Source organism: Athene cunicularia (assembly GCF_003259725.1).
Source record: "Athene cunicularia isolate RWA chromosome 4 unlocalized genomic scaffold, athCun1 chr4_part1, whole genome shotgun sequence".
Taxonomy (NCBI): Eukaryota; Metazoa; Chordata; class Aves; order Strigiformes; family Strigidae; genus Athene; species Athene cunicularia.
The window spans coordinates 41,034,584-41,061,156 of record NW_020799098.1 but is presented as its reverse complement, the minus strand read 5'-3'; the positions used below and the strand labels follow the sequence as shown (position 1 = coordinate 41,061,156).

Genomic DNA, 26,573 nt, shown 5'->3' with positions numbered 1-26,573 from the left:
ATAATTCCAAACTTCAAACATTATGGAATCTGAAGACCTTTTCTGTATGAGCAGAAATATCCTCCGATGAATTCTGAAATTAAGTTCTGGTAATTTTATTGTCAAATTCTTTACAAGTAATTTATGTTTAATGTTTGCGTACACATTTTGATTTAGCTGTTTGCTAAGAAAATATTTATTAAGATCAGAAGTTTAACATAGTAAATCAAACACTTAACATTCACTGGACTTCAAACATAGATATAAAATACCTTACAAAATTTTTTTATGGGATTACAGAAAGCAAATGCACAGGGTTTGTCTGTTTCTACACTGAATTAATCCCAAGCCAAAACCAAAAATAACCCCTAAAAGATCACAAAAAAGGCATGATAAACTGCATTTTTGTCATTGTTGCACTGCTATGTAATAAGCCCTTTTTACAAACATTTATTTAATGTTAAAAAAAAAAAATCAATTAAAAATGTATTCCAGCTAAAAGAACTATTGGATTAACAGCTGATTTTTAACTGACTTTACACCATGAAATTCTATTAAGAGAGGTACCTTAGTCACTTAGTTTAAAATATGGAGTAGAGATAGAAAAAAAATTAACCTTTAGTAGTCTTTAATATAAAATGCACTAAATTTTCCAAAATAAGATTATGACACACTAGTGCCAAATTATGCTGACAAAAGCTGATATCAGCTTCCTTCTAACTAAAATTCATTTCACAAAACCTTTATATATTACATGAATATTCAAGTAAACTATTTAAAAATATTTAAAAACGCAAAAACTGAATTATACAGTGTTTCAGAGAGATGGTTAATTTGGGAATGCTCTCATGTCCAACTATTTTTTTTCTTCTTGTTTTTAAGACCATCATGATGCTACCTGGTATTACAAGAAATCCTTGTCATTAATATTTGATACTTTTCAATGTATAACTTTAAAAAAATTATAAGAATTGAACATTTCACTGTGTACTTGTTCATTACTGTTTCTGTGTACTGTGCGACACTGAATCACACTACTGGCTTCCCTTTGTAAAGTGCTGAGTAACAGCCAAATTACATCAGATTTAACTGGAGGTGACAGTGCTCAGCGTCTTGCAAAAAAAAAAATCACCATTAAATTTCTATAATCAAACAGTAAAATAAAAAACCCCACAAGTTCAGCTGAGTAGCATGTGTGTTCACCAGTGTCAAATCTCTAAACAGAACCCTGAAAGACTAACAATGCTTTTTTTGCAGACTGCATTCTTTATATCCATTGGCTGCAATAACATTAAAGTATTTTATTAATTATTCAAACACTGGACACCTCTGGTTGAAGGCGAGTTGCTCACTAGTTTTGGTCAAGTGGCTTTTGGGAAACTTTCAGAGCAAAATAACCCAGCAACAGGAAATTGGAATGGAAAATGCCAACCATGCACAGTCATATTACTGCAGGAATTGAGTAACACATGCAAGACAAAGAAGAGGTCAGAACATACCAAAATAGCAATGGTTAAGAAGTTAGTAAAGTTTTCACAGTGTTTCATACAGCCTTTTACTTTAACACAAGTGCATCACTTACCACCACTATTGCTCAGACATTTTAAAACATCTCTTGGCCATGCAGATCAGTTTGAGAAGAAAACAGCAAATTACACTTCTTAGGCATTTTTAGACATTAAGTACAGCTTATAATTTTATTTTTATATTCAGTCTTATCAAACAGATGTTTTCAAGATAGTGTTGGGCTTGTAACATTCCTTCCAATTTTGTTGGATCCTAAGCACTAGATGCCCAAAGAACTGGCTAAATACACAAAGCTAAGCTTCATTCAAATAGCCAAGTTTTTATATAAACAGAAGGTATAGGGAATTTCTTATTGGCACTCCTAAATTTCTTCCTTCCTAACCTTGAGATGATCCTAACCTTGAGATGGTTGAAATTTATTCACTTGTTCACATACATCTTTGCCTCCTGGAAACATTGCTCTACTGGGGTGATTTATGAAGAAGTAGAACTAGACTCAAGAACACCACTGACTTTTTTTTTTTCTCTCTGTCCAAAGAACAAAATACACATTTTTTTCCCCACTTGGCAAATTCTATTTGACGCCACATCACCACCACTCAACATTAATTTATAAAACAGAGACTTACTCCACTGTCAGACACAGCAGGGGAAAAATGTCCAGAGGATAAACGGGAGGCTCTTTATCAGATATAATTGCTTGCTCCTAAGGAGAGAATCCAGCTTCCCCTTAGTAATTCTTTCATAAATTAATAATTTGTTAAAATCATAGTCACAAGAATTTTAGCTATTAAACAAAATTCAAGTTTAAAAAAAAACAAGAATAAATTAGTTACAGCCTTGTAAACAATTGTTCATTTATGTAACATACTTGGGGGAAAAGAAGTTCCTCTATATAATAAATCAAGACAGTACAAGGCACACATCACACTTAAGAATCCAAAGTGATAAAACCAGCAGATGCCTTCATCTTCTTTGTTCGCTGGTGTAATTGTGCTATAGACACTGTAAAAATATGTAGATTTTTGTTTACATTACAGTCATTTGAAAATATTTCATGACTGTGCTTTTTCTGGTAAAATATTTGTGCTATTTTACAGAACAGTATGATTTGAAGCTCTTGGAATTAATCTTCTCAAATGTTCTCTACAAAGCTGCCGGGGAAAAGGCCAGTTTTTCCGTTTCGTTGCAGAGTGCCTTTGAACCAGCCATCCTCACGTTTTTTGTGTACAAAAACAATGTCGCCTTCCTTAAGTTCAAGTTCTGCTTCACTCTGAGGAGGATAGGATACCACAACCCTGTACCTGTGTAATTAGAAAAAAAACACCTTCGTTTAGGTTGGCTTTGTTGTTTGTTTTTTTTTTTTTTAAACCATTGCTTTTAAAAATATTCCTGTGCCTGTTAAAACTTATGAAAACAGGAAACTGCCTAGAACTGTTTGCAGAGTACATAATAACTTAAGTACACTCTGAACAGACAATAACAATAGCAGCGTAATGAATTTAAGTCAAATGTAAGCATCTCCTATCAAGTTTTTTTCACAAAGATTCCTGTAAAAATACATACAATGGTTAAGTAACAGAAGAAAATTGTAAACATATTTTTGGATAAAAGTTTGCAGACTCTTCCAGTCAGCCTGAATCAGCAATAATCAAAGCAGTCACAGCAGTAACTGGGAATAATTTTACAAATATATGTTTAATATGATATTATCCCAGGGTATGCTCTTAAGGAAAGGCACAGAACAATAAGCAGAAATTTAAAAAACCTATTAATTTGCATTGTTGTTCTAAATTATTTTTGTTTATCTTAGAAACTTTTCAGGATAGAATCCATGGCATCATATTTGGACACATGCACAATTTGTGTACTACTATATTGAAAGCAAACATTTTTTAAAGTGTTCAACTCAATTTTCTTAAGCACCTGATAAATGTATTTTTTTCAGTTTTTCACAGTAACATCATTTTTCAAATAAGAGCGCATTAAAAAGAGGCCACACTATTCTCGCTCTATTTTTAAACATGCATAACACCAATCAATCTCTTCTACCATGGTTTGAGTTCACATCAACCTAAAGTGTCACAGCTCTGCAGACAATTACATCAGCTTCTTTATCAAGTTTTCTGGCAGATGTTATAACTCAGTTTCTAGTTACACAACCCATAATGTCAGGATGTTGAAATCAAATAGAATCCATGGCTGACTGTAAAATTCAAAAGCTTCTAAGGTTAAGAGCCTTAAGTGCAGTGCTGGGAGATCTGTTGGAGAAAATCTGATTTTCAGTTAAAAGCAGAACTTGTGCATTCATGAAGGTTATGTATTAATTAATAGATTAAGATAATAATTATCTTAATAATCTTTGTTAATTTAACTTCACTGTTGCACTTTTTTTGCATGTTTTCTGCATAGTTTGTGAAAACAAAAGTAACAGGATACTTCTAGTAAAAGATGGAATACCAACTATAACTCAATACATGTAATAATACAAGTTAATTCTGTAATACTGAAATGGAGATACTATATTACAGTAGTACACTTTGCTTAAGAACATGTAAAACAAAAATTAAGTCCGCCCATATAGTTAAAAGTACTCAGAAAAGAGTAACAGCACTGTAATTAAAGTCTCTTAGAAAATCTATGTATAGCAAATCATATTAGAACTTAATCAGTTCTCAAATGTTATTTATTAGTGACTTGTAAGCTATGACTTTGAGTCATGACAATCCCCAGATTTCAGAATTCAATGGAATTATTAACTTCTGTGAAGCATGAATCTTAACAAACCAATTACAAGATTTATTAGTGTACAACTTCAGAACGCTCCTCACCCAACCTAGGCAGCACAGCAAATACCTGCATGAACTTCTGCTGTGGGCAACTTGGATTTTACTGCTGACTTATGACATAAGAAGCAAACATAAACTGTAAGTTTAATTAAGACTATAAACTACTTGAGATAAAACAATAGCCTGTACTCTGACAGGACAAGGTAGTAAAGGATAAAGAACCACAATAAAGCTATGAAGAACTGCTATTGTAATAAAGAGCTTGCTTTCTGACTGAAAATTAACCAGCACGCTACATAACACACATATAGCACTAGTTTTAGCCAAAAGAAAGCCCGTTAAAAAATGGGTTTCAAGAAGGTTATCCTGCCTTAACTCGCATTCTGTCAGGTTTGGCCCTGTAAACATTTGACTTGAAATACACTTGGTTTCAGTTTCTAATGCTGTCTGTCAGTAACCTCTCTGCTCTCCTGAACAGATAACTAGTCTGTTCTTTCCCTAGCTTCTGCTGCTACCTGTGGAGTGTTAAAACCAACATATTTGCAAAAACCCATCTTCTCTTTGCTCTCCCTCAAGGATCACTGATTTGTGCAGAAACACTGTTCTCTTCAGCTTTCTGTACAGTTTTGAACTCCCTCAGCCCTGCAGTAATTTAGTACTTCTCATTAACTTTTAGCTTCCCAACTACTTTGATATCAATCTTTTAATCTAATTTCTAAAACAAAGCATAATACCCCAGGTGTTAAAATACTATTTTACTGTATTTTTCAATGTTTAATGAGAAGGAACCCATCAGGCTTTGCACCTTTAAATCTTATCTTCTTTTCTTATGACAAGCCATCAAATTTTATGCCACATTTTACAAATTCTATTTGCCTGAATGGAGGTGATCAAATCCAGACTCATCACACATTCATACAGCTGTCTATTCAGATCACCTTTGATCAGCTATGGAACAAAAACTATTTTTCCATCACCTACTATTTTTCCATCATCTACAACATACTGCCAAAACTGTCAATTTCATGCAGAGTAAAAAGCTCATGCTTCAGCTCAAAAGTTCATTGCCAGGTCCCTGGAGAAAAATAGTGACATTTACTAAGCGTGACCTATGTTTCGGAAAAACATGTTCATTCCCACACATTTGACTCTTCCCAAATACTTCTTTGTTTATCTCCCTTTGCAAATGTTTTCAATGTCTGAAGGTGAAATTTGCAGATCCTTTGTGGGGATCTAATCTATTTTACACAGACCTAAGATGCACAGTATATATTTTCTTCTATTTTCTTTGAGTGTCTTATGCTATTTTTCATTCTTTTTCAAAATATTATCCTAATTCTTCATAATCAGCTAGTGATAAAATATTAATATTGTAAGAAAAGTACTTGAGCTTCCCAGAAGCAGCCACTATATTTGCCATCAGTTCTTTCTTGATATTCCTAATGTGTCTCGCTGTATCCCACAGTGCTCTTGCACTGTATATTTGGGTTTTGTTTGGTTTGGGGTTTTTTTTGTTTGTTGTTTTTTTTTTAGGAGAGTGATGGTGGCAGTGGTCTGTCTTTACATTTCTCCATTCTACTTTTCATTTTTAATATTGGCATTTCTCACATTTTTCAGTAACATGAAAAAGATTGTATCTTTCAGGTGTTTTTCTCTTTCTTCATTGCTTCTGTTTCACTAGACACAAAATACTGCTTTTCTTCCCAGCTATTTGTAGTTGATTTTTGGACAATTATCTGTGGTTTTCCTGATCACCAAGTGGATAAAAATATTTTCTCACATGCAGAAAATATTAGCTGAGGAAAACACAGAAAGTTACAATTACTATTATTACACAAGTTAAATTCATACTTATTCAACTTCTTGCTTTAGTTTAATTTTCTTGCACTTGGAATTTTTACTTTTCAGCTCACCTATGCCCTGCTGTTGTGCAGCTCTCCTGTCAGCTGAGTAGGTGCCTTGACTTCTACAGATAATCAACATCCATGGAGGGCAGACTGATTCTCAGCATTTAACATCATTCAATGCTGCCAGATGTGATAAAACCTCCTGCTCTCTAAAGCCACTGGCATGCTCAGTGGAAGCAGATGTTACACCAGTCATTTTGTGGTGAATAAAATGACTTAGGGGCACTTTAATCACAGAAGAAAATTACTGCTGTCCTTCACTGTAACTGTATGAAAGATTCATATTATAGTTTAGGATATGCAGTGATGTGTATTTAGGTTCAACTTCAGGTCTTTTAATGCCACTGTGAGGTGCTGGGAAATTTATCATTACAGTGCTGTATATACTGTAAAACTTAAGGCTACTTAATCAGTGTTTCCCCTCTAAAAAGTTCATGAAAAGAGCTTGAAATATTCTTTTACCTCTTGTCATAGGAAAAATTAAAGCCCTCTGATAACCAAATTACTGTGCATCCATAGCATAACATGGCTCCCTCTGACAATTGCAGGGAGTTGGGTCTAGCTTTCTAATAGAAAGACAGTCAGTGATCCTTGGCCTTGTCTGCACTGCATCAATAAAAGAAAGCACAACACCCAAGAAAAACTTGTGTCTTGGCTGGAAAAAATCAGAAAAAATGACCAGGAATTCTCCAAATTGGAAGCAAGGTTTGGCTGAAATTTCTGTTTGACTTCTCTGCTCTTTCTGTACAAGGAATACATGAAAGATCATGGACTGCAGTGAGCAACGAATGTAATTCACAGAAGACTGAATACAGGAATGGGAACTACAGAGAATACCTGAAATGCTAAGATGGAAGAGAATGCCATCATCTTCCCTTCCTTTAGAGAAAAGGCCACTGGTATTAAGTATCCATCTGCAAATCCATGTCACAAAAAGCTTGTTTGCTATCAAATAAATCAAATGCTTATCCATTTATTCTGTATGATTGGAAACAAGTTCACAATTTTTACTTCCAGTTTTCTGTAGAACATACAGGAAAGACACTCTAGGACAATCTGCAATTCTAGTGAATGGAGAAACAGTGGAATTAGAGTAAAAAGTTGTTATTGCATCATAAAGGAAGCAAGGAGTTCGGAGAAAACTCTGTATCCAGAAGAGGAACATTTTCAAGTGCCTTCCAGAGTTGAGCCAGCTACTCTCACTCCTAATTCATGCAGAACCTCTAGTCACCTTTGAAAATAAAACTTGAACACTAATAATTACACTGCAAAGCCAGAGTCAAAATAGAAAGAGTACTGTATCTTTTTCCAGTCAGATTGTACCCTGTGATTGGAATTGTAATATGTAAGAGCAGAACAGTATTAGCAGATTTCTCTGTTCTTCAGCTTCCTGTTGAGCTTACCCTCATGAATATTTCCCTCCTCAACCCCAAATTTTCACAGAAGATACCACTGCATCATCAGTATGTTTCTTACCTACCCCTTCTTTCAGACTAATGAAGATTAAACGATGCTTATAAATTATTTTGAAGATACTGAGTACAAAGAAACATGTATTATTAAACAATACATTTTAAGCGATTTGGCCTAAGAAAATGGAAATATGACAAGCATATCAACAGGAAAAACATTAACATTGCCCTGAAAAGGACAAAGGCAACCCAGAAAAAGTTCTGCTTAAATACACTGACCAAAATTCTGCATGACTACCAGGGAGAATGATATTGTGGTAGCACTTCTCTAGTAGCAATTATCACTGAAATATAATTATTACTTTAGTAAGGATACAGAGATATATTAAAAAGAAAGTTTGAGCACATATTATTTCCAGATCAGTAAAAATATACATTATTCTCTAGGTAGTTTTGAGAAAAAAAAAAAAAAATCCATCATGGAAGTGAAAACAGTACTTTTTGTGAGGATGCAAGTAGTTTCAGCCAAATATCCACTGGTCATGCCAGAATGAATTTGATATTAATTTCACATTCAAAGCATAAAAACATGTTAGTGTGACAAACAGACTTATGATAATGTGAAAATAAATTATGTTATTCTTAAAGAAAAGTCTTTCAGGCTTCATTTTCCATCTGTAAGTGCAAACCTACTTCCGTAACTCTAAATCTACAGAAATGCAGTACACAACTGAAATTTCCTGCAAGGAAACTGTATAGAAACAGTAATAATATTTTTAAAAAATATTAAATATAAAAAATATGACAGAAGTAAAATAAAAGACAAAGTAGAAACTTATGTACTCTCTGTCTCTTAATACACGGACATAGCTTAAAATCAATGGGCCTCTGGAAATACAACTGTATTTCCACACACCATGAATTAACAGTATCAGAACAAAGTCTACAACAGTCAGCATAAATCTGTTCAGTCCTAAAGCTGTTAACATTGCAACTCAACTATTTTTTTCTGTGACAAGTCTTCATATTCCTGTCTACTACCAGGAATAAGAAAAAGAGACAGTAGTTATAAAACTGCCACTTCCTTCACAGTCCATGCAACCTACTGAGGACCTCAAATTTGAAAATAATAGGTGGACACAGAAGAAAAGTGACAGAACTCCAAAGCAACTGCCCAGCAGTTTCAGACTCCAAACAACTATTTGTTTTTCAGGCTCACTTGCCAAGACACAGAGGCTGCCCTAGACCTTGCTTTGTGGAATGCACAGTAATGGGGTATTTGGGTAGTAAAAGTATCTTTGCAACAGCTCAAAAAATCACATATTAAACCTACTAATAGATAAGGATCACATTCACCATATATTTAGGTTGGCAGTTATGCACTGCTAAAAATCCTAGAGGACTAACCTGGTATTTGTAAATGCAAGAATATAATGTGTTCATGTTTTGCAAAACAGGAGGCCTATTTTATCTACCTCAGTTCTCATACCAAACCTGTGATCACTGTATTTGAGTGTCTATTCATTCCAAAGCCTCAAAGTAACAGAAAAGTAAGCAAACAAACATGAGTGTTGGTTGATAAGCATACAAAGCACTGTTAAAAAAGTAAGTTTCAACTTACTATAAAACCTCAGCATTTTGAAGCAGTTCTAATACACTCCGCAAGTGTCAGAGTGGATTTCTTCCTTGGTTTGCCTGAGTCTAGCTGCATAGGATCATTTACCTTTCACAGACAAGAGGCCTGGATTCATTCAGGACCGGACCCAGGGATGAGCAAGGCTGCCGAGGCGGTGGTGCTATTGGAATAGAGGAATCCAGGGAACTTGTTTTCCGATGCAGTGTCTCCTGTGCCAGGCCAGAGACCTCACTGTCGGCGGGACAGGGTCCAGCTTTGCTGTGACTGCCTGCTGATGGAAGCTCTGGCCCAACTGCACCTTGCAGGGCTAACTCTGCAGCTGCTTGCTCAGCCTCCAGTGTTGGTGATGCTGGAGGTGACAATCGGGGCTTGCGTTTAGTGGATGCTCCAGAAAGCAGTTTCAGCAAACCTTTTTTTTCTTTCTGTAAACCAAAAGCAGTGCTTCATTTTAGAACAAAAGTCTCCTATGAAGAGCTGAACACTTCCTTCTGAGACATGCCATTATGATCAGAGAGGACTCGGTAAATTACGAGGAGATATTTGAGATAGTACAAATTACAAACGGTAATCATGAAAATTATGAGAGAAAGATAATTACGAAAATTGTAAAGAGAAAACCAGTAAGTCATTTAGACCATAAAACGGCTAAGTCCTTTCACTTAGTTAAGACTTACCTTAAAAGCCAATGGCACTGGCCCAAAAGGTTGTCTAGAAAAGGGAGTGAGGAGTTAGATTCCCATTGTGGGAATCTAAGAAGTAAAATATTTCATTAACATGGATGTTTCTAGGAAGGCATAAAGAGTCATTTCAAACCAAGCAGGGAGAAAAGTCTGCCCTGGAGGCTGCTGTTTAGATAAGCTTATTTATCCTCCCTCAGTAAGGGAAGACCTTCATGATTTAACAGAAATTTGCCACATGGGGAATGTATTGTGTTTTGCTGCTCTCCTAGAGGGGAGAATTGTAAACATTCTTTTTGCTTGTCCAGACAGGAATCCCTGAAGACTATTACTTACCCTGAAGAGAATTATTTAAGTAGCTTTTGTGTTTCTTGTCTTTTTTTTTTTAAGGGGTGTGGCAGTGATCTTCTCACCAACCCTTTGACTGAGGGAATTGAGTACTTAAGAGAGGTGCCAGATTGTAAACCCTGGAGACAAAAATAAGCTATTTAACCACAGAAAGAGAAAAGCATGAGCAATGTGAGATCTTTGTTATAGTTTGGGATTCAGTGGAATTTGTGAACTGTGAATGAAAAATCCTCTGTCCTTCTTCCAAGTGTTCAATAACATAAAGTTATTTCAGCAAAGAACTGCTGTCTAGCAAAGGGGAAAGAAAAAAAGAAACTCAGAGAAATTAACACAGTCCAAATATGTTAGCATCTTTTCAAACTATAAGGAGTGCATGTGGGTGAAGAGTAGTAAAGTTGAAAAAAAAACTTTCTTACATCACAATTGTAAAACAAAACCAGTTAGAAAGTTGGAGGAATGTTTCTGCCTGCAATGTAATATTATCACATAACTTGCTGGACAGTGAGAATGAGTTTAGACACAGAGGAAAATACTTCAAATAGAAGGAAGGAAAGCAGAATCACTAAAGACTCTACTGATCTATATTTAGAAAAGACAGTTACATGCTTTTTTTTTTTTCTCCTTTCTCCAATAAACATTGCTGCTAAGATGTTTTTCATAATCGCTCAGTGTGACTGCTTAATAAGGAAGACAACCTAAAAAGAATACAGATTTTCACTAAATACGAGGTTTATTTTATTAGACTGAACTTTTATCTTCCTGCAAGTTCGTAGGGGTTTTTTGTTTTTGTTTGTTTGTTTGTTTCATTACAGGCGTAATAGTTTACAGATACTTACTGATAACATTTGCTAACCATACAACTTTCTAAAGTATTCAGGAAACCAACTGCAGGTAAACAAAATACTTAAAATTCCAACTGTCATTCTAATAGTTCTTATGAGCTTTATCCATTTACTTTTTGTTTTGCCTGCTTAAGGCATGAAACTGCTACCCTATTTTAACCATTCTCCAAGGTCTACTCTGTATTTTATCCATCCTAAATTATTCTTGTATGGCCAAGAATAAATTTGTCCATAGCTGTAGTCACAAAATGGCTGCCTGGATTTCAGGCTCAGTCTTAAAAACCTTACAATGCTGCTATTCAGTAAATCTAAGAAAAAATATGGATCTCTTAAAAGTCTGCATGATGAAAAGTGGAAGAATTTGAGGGAATTATTTTATTCTCTACCCACCTTGCCATCCTTGTCTGCTTTACTGACAGCAGCATTTCCACCAGCTGCTAAAGCACTCTCTGGAGATGCAGGAGCTCCAGGATGAGAGTTTGCACTTCTTCCACCAATATCTCCCTCCAAAGATGAAGCAGCAATGTTAGGAGAATTCAAAGAAGCTGCTGCACACGCCAGTGGGATGGTTGAGCGGTTCACATTCACAGCTGTGACGTAAGCAGCAGTATTTGGAAGCTGGGGCTGGAGCTGCTGGGAGGCAACAGAGTGGTGGGGAATGATCACAGCTGCAGGAATAAGGCATGTTGGACTCTGTGCTTGTATGGGTGTGACTGCTGCTGTAGGTCTTTCTTGACTGTGTGCAGAAACTAGAACAAAAAAAAAAGTGAGAGTTCATCTTTTCACAAGACACACAAAGTGAAGTACAGTCACTGTGTTACAGCTAACCAGTCATAAGAAGCTTCCTTTCTACTTCTGTAACTTCCGTTTATATTACTATAATGGCATTTTACACAGCATCAAATTTATGTCGCCAGAATAAAGAAGTAGCACATGCTATCCTAACTTGCAGTATGCAACACAAGAACAACAGGACTACAACTATTGTGAAGAAATCCAAGCTGCCAAGTAAAATGCCTCACATACAGACAGAGATGCAAAGTGAAGATTACATTTTAGTTGGGAAGAGCTAGCTAAATGCTGCCTGGAACTTGTTTGTTCCTTTAATATGCTCTGTAGTTGTCAGGGCACATAAAACAAAGTAGGAAGAAACACTCCTTATAGAAGCTGCTAAAAATATAATTGGATTGTTTTCCCTAACCTATTCACAAAATCCACAACAGATTTAGTGGGTCTTTCAAACAATAAGTACAGTGGCAATTACTGCTATGAGTGGTTTCTCTGAAAAGGTAAGCTATTGTCTCTTGGGATGTTTAAATATAGAAGTGGATTTACTCATACCCCTGTGAAATAAAAGGAACATCTACACTGGAAGTTGAAGAATACCACAGGGCTGAACACACTAACCTGGGCTGCAGTCTAGCTGCAAAGCATAGAGCTCTGCATGGATTAATTTATCCTTTTCAAGAAGCAACATAACTATTATAGTTACGTGGTCAACCATACATGCTTTTGGATCATTTCAACAGCTTCAGTATCTCTGCACCACTGGGTGGTATGAAGTGCAGACAACTGAGTAATATGAGGCAAAATGCAGCATCCTAGTGCTGCACAGCCTTTCTTTCAAGGTCTAAGAAGGAGTAATCCCTCTAGCTTGGTGCATGTCCATCTCAAATGTATCAATTCACTCTGATTTTTCAGAGTTTTGGGCTTGTTATAAGTGATATCCTGGAATCAAGCCTCCAGCACTTGCTCTCTTTATTCTGCTCTTTACAAATTTCCCTGGTAAATTGGTTAAATTGCATCAACAGCGTATCAGAGAAGACTGACAAAGGTCACATATTTGATATAGCAATCCCATAGCGTTATACCCAATGATAAGAAACACAAATTCTTTCTTGAAAACAAAGAACCACTAATGCTATGTCTATTTTTTGATACATAATCTCTTCCCTTATAGCAAACCCTTCCTAAACTGAGTACCATGAACATTTCAAAAAGGAAGACAAGGAGAGTGCAGCAAGATTTTTGGTAAAAACCAATTATTAATGATACCTTTTATTCATGAGACAAAGTCAGTTTTCTTACAAGTAGCTGCTATTCTTCAAGATATGTCTGTACTTACATGCAATCAATGGAGTACAAGCATGGAATAGTTTTCTAGGGTTTTTTATCTTATCCCTGATGAAATCCATAGGAAAAATACTTCGAGTCACCCTATTCTCATATAGTTCATCTTTTAATGAAAGAGGCAGAATATACATTTTCTTTCCAGTTCCTCCCAATCAAAGAATGCATACCCCCTCAGTGAGGGTGATGACAAGCAATGTCTCACTAAGATCATTTGAAGAAGGGTCCTTGAAGTCCTGAGCTAAACTGAAACTGAAGAACAGCCCTGCTAAATGCAGCATTGATCTCTGAAGCTTCATCAGAAGAGTAACACTCAGAAAAAGTGCTATGGAAAGCTTAAGATGATTAGATTTCAGATGCTGACTACAAAGTTCTCTGTAACATCTGAACATAAAGCAACCATTATTGCTTCAGTTCTCAGGCCCTTATAGGGGACAGATCTGTATTTGTGACTGAACAGTACACCTTTACACCACAATCCAATGTTAAGGTCTCTGCAAAGAGAGTGCAGCCCCTTTGATATTTTCCATTTTGGACCTGAAAAGTTGGTGTGGAGTATGTTGTCATGTCTTCCAGCTGAATGGAACTGTAAGAGCTTATTCATCTTGACAGCAGTGCAGTGATGGGGACAGAAAGGCCTCTGGAGCCCACAGGAGCCTTCTCCTTTGTATTGTCACTTGCAAACTTCTAGGCAGCTCAAAAGAAAGATTTAGAGTAGAAACCACCTATGCCCGAGAGGCAGGAAAGTACACATGCTTTGCTTAGTTTCTCTTACCCACTGCCAATAGCACCTGGTTAGTTTTACTTAAAGGTAAAGAATAAAGCTGTTACAGAGGACTATCACATCTGTTCCAGTCTAAGATTAGACTGGAGGAAGATGACGCCAATTAAGGAAATAAAATATCTAAAGACGTATGTATATATCCTACCTCCAAAACCAAACCTGGTGCTGACACCTGAACATGCACAGGGTGCCCTAGGAGATACATGACTCTGAAGAGGGAGTGAGCTAATTGATAGATCTTGAGACCATAAGAAACAATCATCCTTAAGGGAATAACAGAAAATACCATTTGCATCTTTTGCTTTCTCTTCTGGTCTGCCAATAAAAATCCCATGATTAAAAAACCCCTTTGTCATGACTCTCTCAGCCAAGAAATCTGAGCCCCCAAATTCAAGCCTGGAAGAAGGAACATTGGGATAGTTTGAAATGGAGTATATTTTTTTTGTTTGTTTCTTTTGAGGCCCTAGGAGCAACTGGAACAGATTAGGCTCCAGTTGTGTGGTATTTTCCTAGCCTGGCAAATCCACAAAGGAGTGCATGGATTTGGTAAACAAAAACTCTTAAAAACACCACTATCAATCTTTATGGATCTGGGTTTAAATAACAAGAAGGCATGTTTCTCTATGATGTGGCCTGCCCCAGACAATAAAGGCAGAGTTATACCTGTCAGAAATACATAACTTTATGACATAGATGGTATGGATTTTGAAGCCAGTATAGCCTTAGTGTTTCAGAGTCAAAGCTGAAAGAAGTTGCAGTCAAAGTTAGAGAACAAACTGGAACGCCTAAGGACCAACCCTGAGCCAGAGATCTGAAAAAGAGGAGGGAATGAATACTAAAGGTCTTCAAAGATGTTAGGAGATAATTTACAAGTGAATGCTAAATTAGAGCAATCTGTTTTGCAGTTTAGCTGTTTTGCAGTTAACATGAAAAAATAAGCTATGACTCAGATGTTCTCACCACTTTTATTACTATATGAATTGCATATGAGTGGGGAAGCTCAAAGAATGTCCCGATCCCAGATACTGCTGGAATACAAAAAATTCCACCTCAAGTACTTGCATATAATTTCCCAACAGTCAGAGTATGTACATACACACAGTTGCTTAGAAGAGAATAATGAAAGATTCAACCATTCAGAGAGATATATTGTCATTTCAGAAAGCATTCAACCCTAAAAAACATTAAAAGTGCCTTAAAAAGCCCCTAACATCTATTTACATATACCCTGACTCCAGGCACTTGCCCAGACAGATCCTAAAGTTTGTCTGACACACAAAAAGTTTTGTTTTGTTTTTTTTACCTGTTCTAACTGCATTGCGAGCCTGGTTGACTGTCATTTGTCCTGTCACGTGCATAAGGACCTTGGTTTGCGGACTAGTTTGGATATGTGCTGCGGAAACCACAGCTGTAGGTACTGTGCTGGAGTTCACTGCCACACCATTCCCCTGGAGCTTCTGTCCACTAGCAGTGGAAGGGCTGACCATAGTTACCACTCGTCCCGTTTGGCCAGCGGTAGACATGGGTACTTTTGTTTGTGATGCACTTGTCACTGTCCTGCCAAAATTAAAAGCAAAACACTAAAACACAACTGAAAAATGACCTAGTTACTAAAATCCGCAGCTCTTCTATTATCCAATTTTAGCATTAAATCAAAGAACAGAATCATTTTGGACTTGAAACTAGACAAACTATTTAGACACTTGTATAAAAATATACCTTGTAACTGGAGCCACATAGTTTCCAGGAAAAACACCAATCTTGCTTGTATGCATGGAAGTTCCCTTGAACCAGCCATCTTGACAGCGTTCAAACACTAGGAACATTTCTCCCTTCCGCAGTTCCAGTTCATCTTCTTTTCGAGGAGTGTAAGGGTATATAGCTATATAGCTAAAAGATAGATAAGTAGATGCAATTGAAAACATCACTTGTATTTTCTGGCAGACAGAGTTCACTCAGAGATGAGAAGGCATGACAGAAAGGATTATGTGTTAATTGATCCATCATACTATTACAATATTAAAGCAGAAGTTACAGCACTATTAAGGGAAACAATGACCGTTAAGAATATCCTCCTAACTGCACTTTAATGTCCTGTACAATACTTCTAATAAGGTCGTCCATTTTCTTAATTTAGTGAACTTAATTATATAGGTGTTTATCAACTACAGATCCCAGCATATCCCACTTCTCTCTCCCTACAGCTGCTTCTAGTACCTCTCAGACTTTGTGACATGCCAACTTCTTTTTTCTTTGGAAGGGTGGGAAGCATGGAGAAGTTCTGTTAGTTGAGAGATAAAGATCAATATTAAAACTACTTTTCAAATTGCAAAACTGGAATCTCCCTGTGCAACAGCAGTGCCAAAGAAAGGATACGTTACTAGAACTTGAAGTCTATGGGTAAGGTAACTAGCAGTTATTAACTTGTAAAGTTTATTTCCTTTTTTTTTCTTCTAAGAAACATTAGTGCACAACAGTGCACCTGAAATCACAGTGAGTTCAGAAACATTAAGCATTTTTTCTTTTTAAAAATGTATTCTTAGGAAAAAAAAAAGAAAAGTAAAAATAAAACTGAAGCTCCTGCACTTGCATGGTGGAATATTCCTAGGGAAGTCTTCAAATAAGATTGCAGTTTCCTATTAACACATTAAAAAGTAATATTGTTTTAATCACTATAGTGTTCTTAAACAGTTTATATAAAAATGTTTAATTATGGACCCAGACTTATGGGAAACAGCATTCTAATAAATAATTTTCTCAAGAATACACTTTTCACAAGAAGTGGCCAATTAGGGTAGACAAGTAGAATATTCCTTTTTTTGAAAAAAGATCCACAGTTACTTACAATGCTAGTGTTTCCCACACCCCTTGCAACCCCAAGAGTAAAAAAGTGACTTTACAGAACACTTTTTCATCAAAATTGTCTCTTGTGCACAGTAACAGCAACATTAACGAGATGATTCTCCTTTTTGCATTATGTTTTTGTTCCTTACTGTCCATCCGGGAAACTTTGCATTATCTGCAGAAATGCTTTAAAGGCAATATAGGCACCTGGTAAAGCAAGTCCAAATACGCTTTAAATGCAACATATGACACTGGCAACAAAAGGCTTCACTGGTACATGATTTAGGGGGATCTACAAAGCCACAGACTGAAGCTCTATGGGAAAGCAACTGATGTGCTTTAATTGGTGTTCATTAACTTCCCTTTTAGTTAAATCATTCCAAATTTCATTAGTATCCTCATACAGAGGAACCCTTTTAAGATGGAGGATGGGAATAAATGAGATGGGAACTTGATTAACTGCACTAAGCACAATAATCCATAAGAAGCAGTGTTAAAATGCTTGACATGAAAGAAACAGCCCAAATCCAGATGCACCTGCTATACAAGAAGGGTGCTCTTTTGGAGTGGGAGGAAACCTGGTGGGAAGATAAAAATAAAGACACAGAACAAAAGCAGTCCTTGCATTATTCAAACATGTCCCATTAGATGGTTCAGCCACTCCTGAATTTTATTTTTAATTTTATCATTCTTATTCTCCAAGCTGCACACAAAGAAGTTTCCAATAAGATTATTGTCAGCAGCACATATTAATATACAAAATATTTTCACCCAGAAGGATGGCGCACATTTTCTTGTATTACAAGTGTGAAGACATAATGCTAACTAACAGCTTTCTGCCTTCATTCCAAATTGTCACCCACTAATTAAGTGAACTGTAGAATCTTCAGTCAAATTTCAATTTCAACTTACACAAGCAGTCTGACAATGACATACTAATATAACAGTCTAAATGAAATACAGCACTTCCTGTGTTTTGGCATAAGTTATTCCATGTAAGAATAGCCTTTTCAAACCATATGTAACAGAAAACACTGAATAAATTCACTCCAGTGCATTTGCCACTTGGAAGTTATACTGTCTTCATCATTAACTCAAGGGTTCCATTCATCTTCTGCATGACAAATACTTTATATTTTTGAAGTGAGTCTTTTCTACACACAGCAAAAGCTGATTATATTTACATAAGACATAAATAACCCTCAGAATGAAGGCTGTTTGGGGGATATCACCTTTATGTATGTTTTGTTGCTTTTGTTCTGAGCTGTATGCTTGGCTTTCTAGGAATTCTAGCAGAATATTGCCAGCTGGCATGATATAAGCACATGTGAAGTTACTGATCTTGTTCCATTTTTCTGACTGGCAAAAAGTTTCAATTTTACTTACACACTTGGACGAGTTTGTGGTCGTAAATGTGCCATTTGGTCAGTTGATGCTGATGTAGGCCTCTGCATTACACCTCCAGACTGAGGACCAGAAGAGGCTGATGCAATGATTGCAGCAGACAAGAGAGGTGGTGGCGGAAGTGGGGGATTCATATTCTGATTTTATGAGAACAAAAAAAATAGCAACATATGATCAATATTGTTTGATGAGTTGAATTGGCTGAAAAAAAAAGTATGATATTCTAAGGAAATAGGAAGAAACCAGACAATTTCAGTCTTCCTTTACCTACTGGTACAATGTATCTGGAGAAAGGCTTGTCTGTATTTCTCTTTTTCCAGTTTAAAATCTGGATGTCTTGGCAGCTAATTAAGCAAATGACAAGCAATTTCTCAGCACAGGAAAAACTTAAAGGATGGTTTCTAATTATAACGTCTTTAGAATAAGACACAACAAAAATACAGAAGCCTTCCAGGAGGTAGATACTGCATCCTCCTGCTGACTGTACTTCAAAACATGATTGTTTTTGTAACCTGAAGCTGAAACATAATATACAATTCAGCAGCAGTGCACCCAAACCCACCCCTTCTGGGGGAAATTTTCTTTTGATGTATGGGTTACAAAAGCGAACACAATATGAGACCATAGTCGCTGAGCTATTGTTACCATTTTCTCTTATTCTTCGAGTTTAAAGACTTAGCTTTTGAAATTCAGTATTATCAAGATTTGTAATCTTTAACAAACACCCCAGTAAAAAGGCACAGTTCCTTTACAGGCACATCATAATGGGGGTCCTGCCTACAGGCTTCTATGCCTTTTGAGAATCAATGGCACAATTGTTACCTTCTGCTCTCTAAAGCCTCAGACATTTCTTGAGGACCTTGTGTACTGACACCCCTGGGAAAAGTCTCTCACAAAAGGAGAACTTTTCCTTGCCCCCCTTCCAAAATAATTGTCTTATAACACACACAAAAAGAGTAATAAAATACCTCCAACATTTGAAAACGTAAGATTGAATTAATTTCGGTCATGATCTTCAACTTAACACAGTCCTTCAATACTGAAACAAAACTCTAAACCATACCACTTCAGGTTTAAAAATCATATAACAAAAATACAAATCAACAAAAACATACATTTAACAAAATGTCCTGAAGTACTGCCTGGCTTTTGCAGTACATCAGTGTATAAATACACAGCATTACATTATCAGTTTGGAAAATATGTAATTGAAAGTGATTTTAATTCTCCTCAAACAGCCTGCTTCTAAAGGGTGGGTATTTTTGTTTTTCTAAGCAAAAATCTGTAAAGAAAATAAGTTTTAGTTCTACAGTGTGTGTATTGCCTGGCTACATTTGGTGAAAGTGTTAATAAAAAGCTCTCTGAACTAGTCTTATGCTGTCAAGACACAGTAAAGAATTACATGATTAAAAGCTTTCAAATCTAAAGAAAACTGATTAACTCATAGTTTTTCAGTCAAAATTCTTATGATATGAATTGTATGATATATTGTGAAATATCCTTATTTTATTTAAAGCTTTTTTTCTGATTGTACATTAACAATTTCTTAAGACCAAGCAGGCCTCCTGTATCCAACACAAAGCAGACGTGACCTGCTGAAGAAACATTATTGTGAGTTTTGATACTGTTATTTACAACAGCAATTGCATTTGCTTCACATTCTAGATCCCCATCCATCCGGCAATCTTTTTAAAATATCTTGATAATTCATACTGAAATAACATTTCTCCATCAGATGCTTTATAGCAGAAGTTATTTCCCCCTCTCAGTCAGCTTCAACAAACAACTGAATTCAAGCTGGACAAGAGCAACTAACTTTTAGACAACCTGTCTACTGAATATAAATTTAAACCTTTTTTTTAGGCCATCTAGATTCCTTTATACATGATAGAACCTGTAAATCCACATTAGGAGATGATTAGCTGGATTTTAAAATTAAACCTATTCATGCACAATATCAAGGTTGTCACGATTCCACAGTTCATGAATCTCTAAAGATATAAATGCTGGGCGTTGTATTTTATTCATTTGAACACACAGTATACATTGAATTTTTAGCCGCAATAAAAGCACTTTACCAGCTCTATTTTATACTGCTTTATTCAGGTTCTGCTCCCCTCCCTGTGTCTATTACTATGGTAATGAAACCTGCAGTGAGCCACAGACCAATTAAAACTCTTAAAGACTTGGCAAGTACTAAGAAATCTAAATAAACTACCTGATAGGCCTTAGAGGACTAACACTCCTCAGCTTGCACTGCTACAACTTGATAAAATAGATCCAAATGCTCTAGCTAAGTTTTCAAGAAGTTTTCTGGCATGTAACTATTCTTCTAGCTATTGAGAAGCATGCCTACCTCCAGAGCACAAGCTAATTTTGATGGTTCCCATAGTCAACATCCTGTGAGCCAATATGTGCAAACTCCACACTATTTAATAATCTATGCTTATCAAAATAATTAAAGACTATTTTCTTTTTAGGTAGTTGAGGGGAAAAAAAGGTAAGTTTCTGCAACTACTTTTCAGACAACAAGGGTACTTTCAAGCATATGTAACAGCGAATAAGCGATACTTTTTTTTTTAATTGGAAGATTAAACATTACGTAATTTGATACTTAATTTCTGTAAAAACTTCATATCGTACCTATACTCATGCTCTATAATTTACATATAGTAAATTTATGTAAATCTACTAAATTTACATATAGTTAGGTTGCATACATATAACAGTCAACTGAAGATCAGTAACTAGCTCACCCAAAGAATAACAAAAGGCACAGCAGTGGGGGAAAAAAAAAAAAAAATTAATTAACTGCCTTTGCTCCCACAAGGTCTAGGAAAAAAAATATGACTTGCAAAATCCCCTGAGGGATAACAAATTAAGGCTCATGTTTAACAAAATTCCTAAACTATAAATATATGTTTATCAAGAACAGGCCTCGCATACAAAACCTCATGGTTTTTTTCAGCTTCTTCCTCTTCCCAACAAAAGTTGATTTGAATTTTCCTTGGTTAAAACACAGACAGTTCTTATTTAAACCTCCTCCTGAGTGACTTACACTAGTGAATCAGCTGGAACTACATGAGAGAGAGTTAAATGTCATCAGTATACTATAACCCTCACAGCTCGTGTCTCATTAATAATAATTCAGACTACCTTACATACTTTAACAATTAGATGGGCAATTTGTTTTGTGCGTGGGCAAGAGAACAGGACCAGAAAAAAACAGGGATTTTTTTAGGTTTTGAAATCTTCACCACATAAGTGAATGTAAGCCATCCAAATACAGACCACCTATTTCTGCTAGTTAAGTGCACATACCAAGACACCATTTCAAAGACAACAAATTCAATCTGCAGGAGTAGCAATATGGTCAACTGCAGTCCAAAATACTGTTAGCTTCTCAAGAGAGTGTAAAGACAGAGTGAAAGTAAGTTAAGTTATCTGTTGTTGCTACATACTGGTTTGCTGCTGCTGCTTTTGAATTTAACTCTTAATTTTGCTGTGGTATATTTTGTCTCTGTTTTTTCCATATCATAGTTCAGATCACATACTTCCTTTAAGAGTTTTTTCAGCAAAATCTATGGCAACTAGGTCTCCTCCATTAGGTAACTACCTTATAAATTACATCCAAGAATTTCCTCCCAAGTAAATAAGCCTTACATAACTGTACGTGCATATTTTCACCCAACAGCTATTGAACTTGACATCTGCTAGTTTATAGAGAACTTCTAATATACTAAGCACCTACAAGGTTCAAAAATGCCAGTGACTAAGAAGAGAAGACCAATTAATACCCCCATGAAGGGCAAAGTTATGGTAAATCCCAGAGAACAGTATAAGTCATATTACCACAGACAAAAGTTTCAGCTGTGAGAAGTTTGTCTCAGTTCATAGCTTCTTCAATTTCAAAGAATCAAACCTCAAAACACAAAACAAGAATTAATGCTGCCGACTAAAGAATTAGTCTAAAGAACTGCTGCTGTAAAATAAAAATTTTAAATAAGTTATCACAGGTTTTCTGAACGCAACTTAAAATTTGCTTAAGAGATACAAGCAGCAGATAGTGTATACAGTCACTCGACAAAACCAGTCTCATTCGTACATCTTATTTGTGCCAAGTTTGGCTGCAAATTTGTAAATTACTTCATGCAACATTTGGTATCAAATACCATCTACAAAAGATTATTAAAGAAAAAATAAAATTAAAACAATTGGCATTTTTTGAACCATCATACCATTTCCCAAGATAACAAACTAAGATGTGATCTTCTACATGCACACAGATAAAAGACTCACAGGCTCCTTTGGGCCAGGAATGAATCTCAGCTGTTTTAGAGAAACTTGTTACCCAAGAAGACAGCTCAAAATATCTCCTCTTAACAACAAAAAAGCCATCTTTCTTACAAAAGAGAAGACACAAACTTTTTTTTGTTTCTAGATTCGGGACAGATAAATGTAGCAAAGATACATAATTCAGGATTACTGTAAAGTAATGTATCTTTCTCTTCTTCACTGATGGGGAATCACACTCATCCTCTTTGCTTTCTTTTTAATTCTTTCTCCCTTAATCTGAGTTCCACATGTTGTACATACAACTCAAAGAACAATCAGTAACTTTAAATAGTGTTATAAACACCAAAACAATTTACAGGTGGAAGATCCAACTGAACTATCTTCATGCTAAAGAGAAACTCTCCCTGTTACAAGCCAACTCCCTTGTCATTTGCTTAGTATTCAGAAATAAAGAAAAAAGCTAAAGGGAGAAGCTTAGAGAAATGCAGGAGTTTATACTTACAAAAGCAAAAAATAAAAAAGCAAAAGGACTCAAGCCAACCACTTTAATGTATTAAATCATACAATCACAATTGTTCTGTAGTTTAAAAGGACTGTTTTGCACATTTCTAAAATTAAAACAAGAGTTTATGAAGCAAGAGGAAAAGTGGACATGAAAGACACACTTCACAGTCTGACTATAAACTGCATTATCATCTAATATCATCTACAGTAAAAGAACACAGGAGTGACCTGACTGTAGCCTGAGCTGTCAGCTTGTATTTTAGTCATGCTGAAGACAAGTCAAGGAGAAACAGAACATTATGTACAGAAGGTTACTGACTTTTAAAAAGGCTGGCAGAGAATAATTCAGATCCTCAATGGGAATTACATGCCTAATTGGAAACATAACCAGGAACATGGTTATCACGAAGAGAAAGTAGCACTCCAGGATACAGGACAATCATGTGGCAGGAGTTTCACTCCATGTTGCATTTAGCACTGTAATTTAATTCCTGTGGGTACCAGTGGTGAGATTGCTTTTGAACAAGCATATGCAACTAAAGCACCCGAGGTGGTTTAATGACTTCGCACCAGCACCAAAATAAAGTATTTTTCCACGTTAGCATCAAAGAAAGAACTACTGATTCTTAGTAACAAACAAAAGCATTTGTTACTGGGGGGGAGAGCAACTTCCGTTAGAACTTTTGAAATTATGGTTTGAATCCTGCCTACTCCAACCTCTTCAAAATATCACAGCCACAAATTAAATCAATTACTCTGTGCATATATGTTAGCTAGACTTGTATTCTGCCTAACAGCACAAATGATACCAAAACTGATTTTGTATGCTTCAGTTATCACAAGTACTTTCTGAAGGAGAGGATGAGAGAAGTATAAAAGATTATATGGATTAGTATATAAGCAGCTAATTGTTTCTAGTATTAGATAAATAATAATTTAAATAAGACCGAAATATCTGGCAGCTGTCGTCTCAATGCATATTTTTTTGTAAGATTGTGCTTGTGTCCCCTAACCTCTCGCCAAGCATAATCTCCTTCCTACTCAAGCTGAAAAGAAACACTGTTTTGGAAGGAAGCGTGTTTCTTAGTAAACAGCTCTGTAGCTGTTTACTACAGAGAAATAACAAGAGGTAAGCTGGAGCAATGGATATACATGACAGGATGCAAACATTACTGTAGCAATTTTGCTATAGTTCAATTTAAGCCATTGTTTATCACACAGACAATCATAACAAAATTATCATTTCAAATCAGTGTATCAGAACTTATGAAAAAAAAAAGAAAAAAGACTGTACAGACCAGAGATAAATGGGAAGTTTGAGTTTTCTTAAACAGTACTTACACCAAGAGCAGCTTGGTAGGTAACTTCTGACGGGAAGGTAAACGAAGGCCCTGTTGTGACTGGGCTGCTAGGGGGTGGAGTCACAATTAGCCCCGTAGTACCAATATGAACCTGCCAAAAAAAAAAAAAAAAAAAAAAAACAGCAGGGTCAGTTCTGAGTAGTTTAATAGGAGCTGGTTTTGACACAGCTCTAAGCTTCATGGTCAAAATCACCAGAACTCTACTATTTGTAACTTTAGACACTAGACTAACCGTAACTAGAACACCAGAACTAATTTTTTGTTAGATACTCATACAAAGAGCACTGGATCACACCTCTCACTTTTTTTCCCCCCTGACATGTCAGAAACTTTGGAGATAACTGAACTAGCAATGTGAAACACACTTTTACCAATGTCAGTTTTCTGTTTTTTCCATAAAAGACTGGCCAAAAAAGAGTCCAAAGATACGCAAATAAAAGATATTTACTGGCTCATGTAAAATCACATCAAGACTTCTTTGTCTCCATTACTATCTTTTCTCCCAAAATGTAATCTCTCTGTGAAACAGACAATTGTTCACAAATTACTGTATCTTGTAACTAAAAGCTTTGAAGAAACATGAGATTAACAAATATAGCCAGATAAATATTTCTACTTATCACAAATTCAAATGGTACATTTCTGGAATTCATGTAATTTTCCAGTTGAATTTACCCTTTACTTGCATGTACTTTATTAATATCCAATATGAGATTCAATTTAGAAAAAAATGAAGAAATTAAATCACTCCAATTGCTAGTTTCCACAGTTTAATAAAAATCTTTGTGGCACAAGAAATTAACAACTATATAACAAATTAGCTAAAAAGACCAAAAATATTTGCTATCATTGTATAAAAAGCGCTACAAAATGTTCTTAAATGCTCTCATGTTGGAAGATAAATTTCATGAAAGCACATATTAATATTTATTACATATATATTAAATAATTTGAAGTAATCTGAGAAGATCAGAAGCATTATAGTTATTAAAAAAAAAAGTACACACATGATTTATATTTGATTTCATGTAAATTACCTGAGAAGGGGCACTACAGGAAAGTCCTGTCAGCTCACTTATGCGGGCTGCTGCAGTTGGGTTGCTAGAGCTGATGAGGACAGGAGGACTAATTTCCATTGAGTGGCGATTCTGAGAAGACTGTGAAGACTTGTTGGACATAGTGAGGGAGGTAAAAGAGTGCCGTTTTTTGGTGTTTTTCTTAGTATCGGTGTGCTTTTGGGTTGAATTGTTGTGGGCTGCCCCAGAGGTACCTTCTCCAGAGTCAACAGCAGAACCTGAGGGCTTATCCAATTCTATCAGCTGTTTGGCTGCTGTGTTAAACTACAAAAGACAGTCACACATTAGTATTTTTTAGTTTATAAAAATCATCTGACTTAATCTATTTTCCTTTTATTCCTAGTATAATAGAATTTAAATCATGAAACTTCAAACTGTGACAATACTTAACTACTCTACAAACCAGGCATTACAGAGTGACAAGTCTTTTGCTACAGACTCAACACATTTACTGGTGGGCTGGTGTGGACTACCCATCAGAGGTAAAATTTCAGTCAGAAAGGACATTATGCTTTAGTCCAGATATGGATTAGTTCACCAATATCTGCTGCCTGTGTCATCTATAAAACAAACTGAAACACAGCGGTCTCGTCTAACCCAATAATATAAAAATCTGCATTACAAAACTTCTTGAGTGTTCATTTCACTTTAAGCCTTTTTTCTTTTGTTTCTATGACATAAGCCCACACCTTTGCATGTGGGCTCTCGAACACATTCCTCTTAGTATCCCTTGGTATTTATGCATATATCTTTAACACTACCACTAGTAAAAAACAGGCTTCATAAACACAGATTTAAGAACATTGTAGGACCGACTAAATATCCACCTATATCAGTATACTGCCTGACAGCAAGTAGCTATACAAGCATAAGGAGAAAAGAAACATACTGGCAATTCTGTGGGAATACCTTCTCAGCTCCTGAATTTGCTGCAGAGGCAGCATCTCTGTGCCTAAGAAACCCCAAACGGATTTTTCTTAATTTAAGCTTACCTAACCAGGTTTTGTTCACAATGAAATTTTCTAATTTTTACAACAATATTATATTAAATACAAAC

At 35.8% G+C, this 26,573-nt stretch overlaps 1 protein-coding gene across 1 annotated transcript in view; it reads right to left on the bottom strand.

Annotated features, from left to right (window-relative positions):
• Positions 1 to 157: 157 nt before the first annotated feature.
• The window catches only part of SH3RF1 (SH3 domain containing ring finger 1), an 83,495-nt gene continuing 57,079 nt past the window's right edge, over positions 158 to 26,573 (bottom strand). Inside the window, exons 4-11 of the mRNA XM_026847207.1 lie at positions 25,478 to 25,780; positions 24,421 to 24,531; positions 18,262 to 18,416; positions 15,751 to 15,921; positions 15,335 to 15,588; positions 11,508 to 11,866; positions 9,338 to 9,672; positions 158 to 2,810 (exon numbers count right to left, since the gene is read on the bottom strand). Coding sequence (XP_026703008.1) covers positions 2,642 to 2,810; positions 9,338 to 9,672; positions 11,508 to 11,866; positions 15,335 to 15,588; positions 15,751 to 15,921; positions 18,262 to 18,416; positions 24,421 to 24,531; positions 25,478 to 25,780 — 1,857 coding nt within the window. The 3' untranslated portion in view covers positions 158 to 2,641. The remainder of the gene's footprint in view (positions 2,811 to 9,337; positions 9,673 to 11,507; positions 11,867 to 15,334; positions 15,589 to 15,750; positions 15,922 to 18,261; positions 18,417 to 24,420; positions 24,532 to 25,477; positions 25,781 to 26,573) is intronic.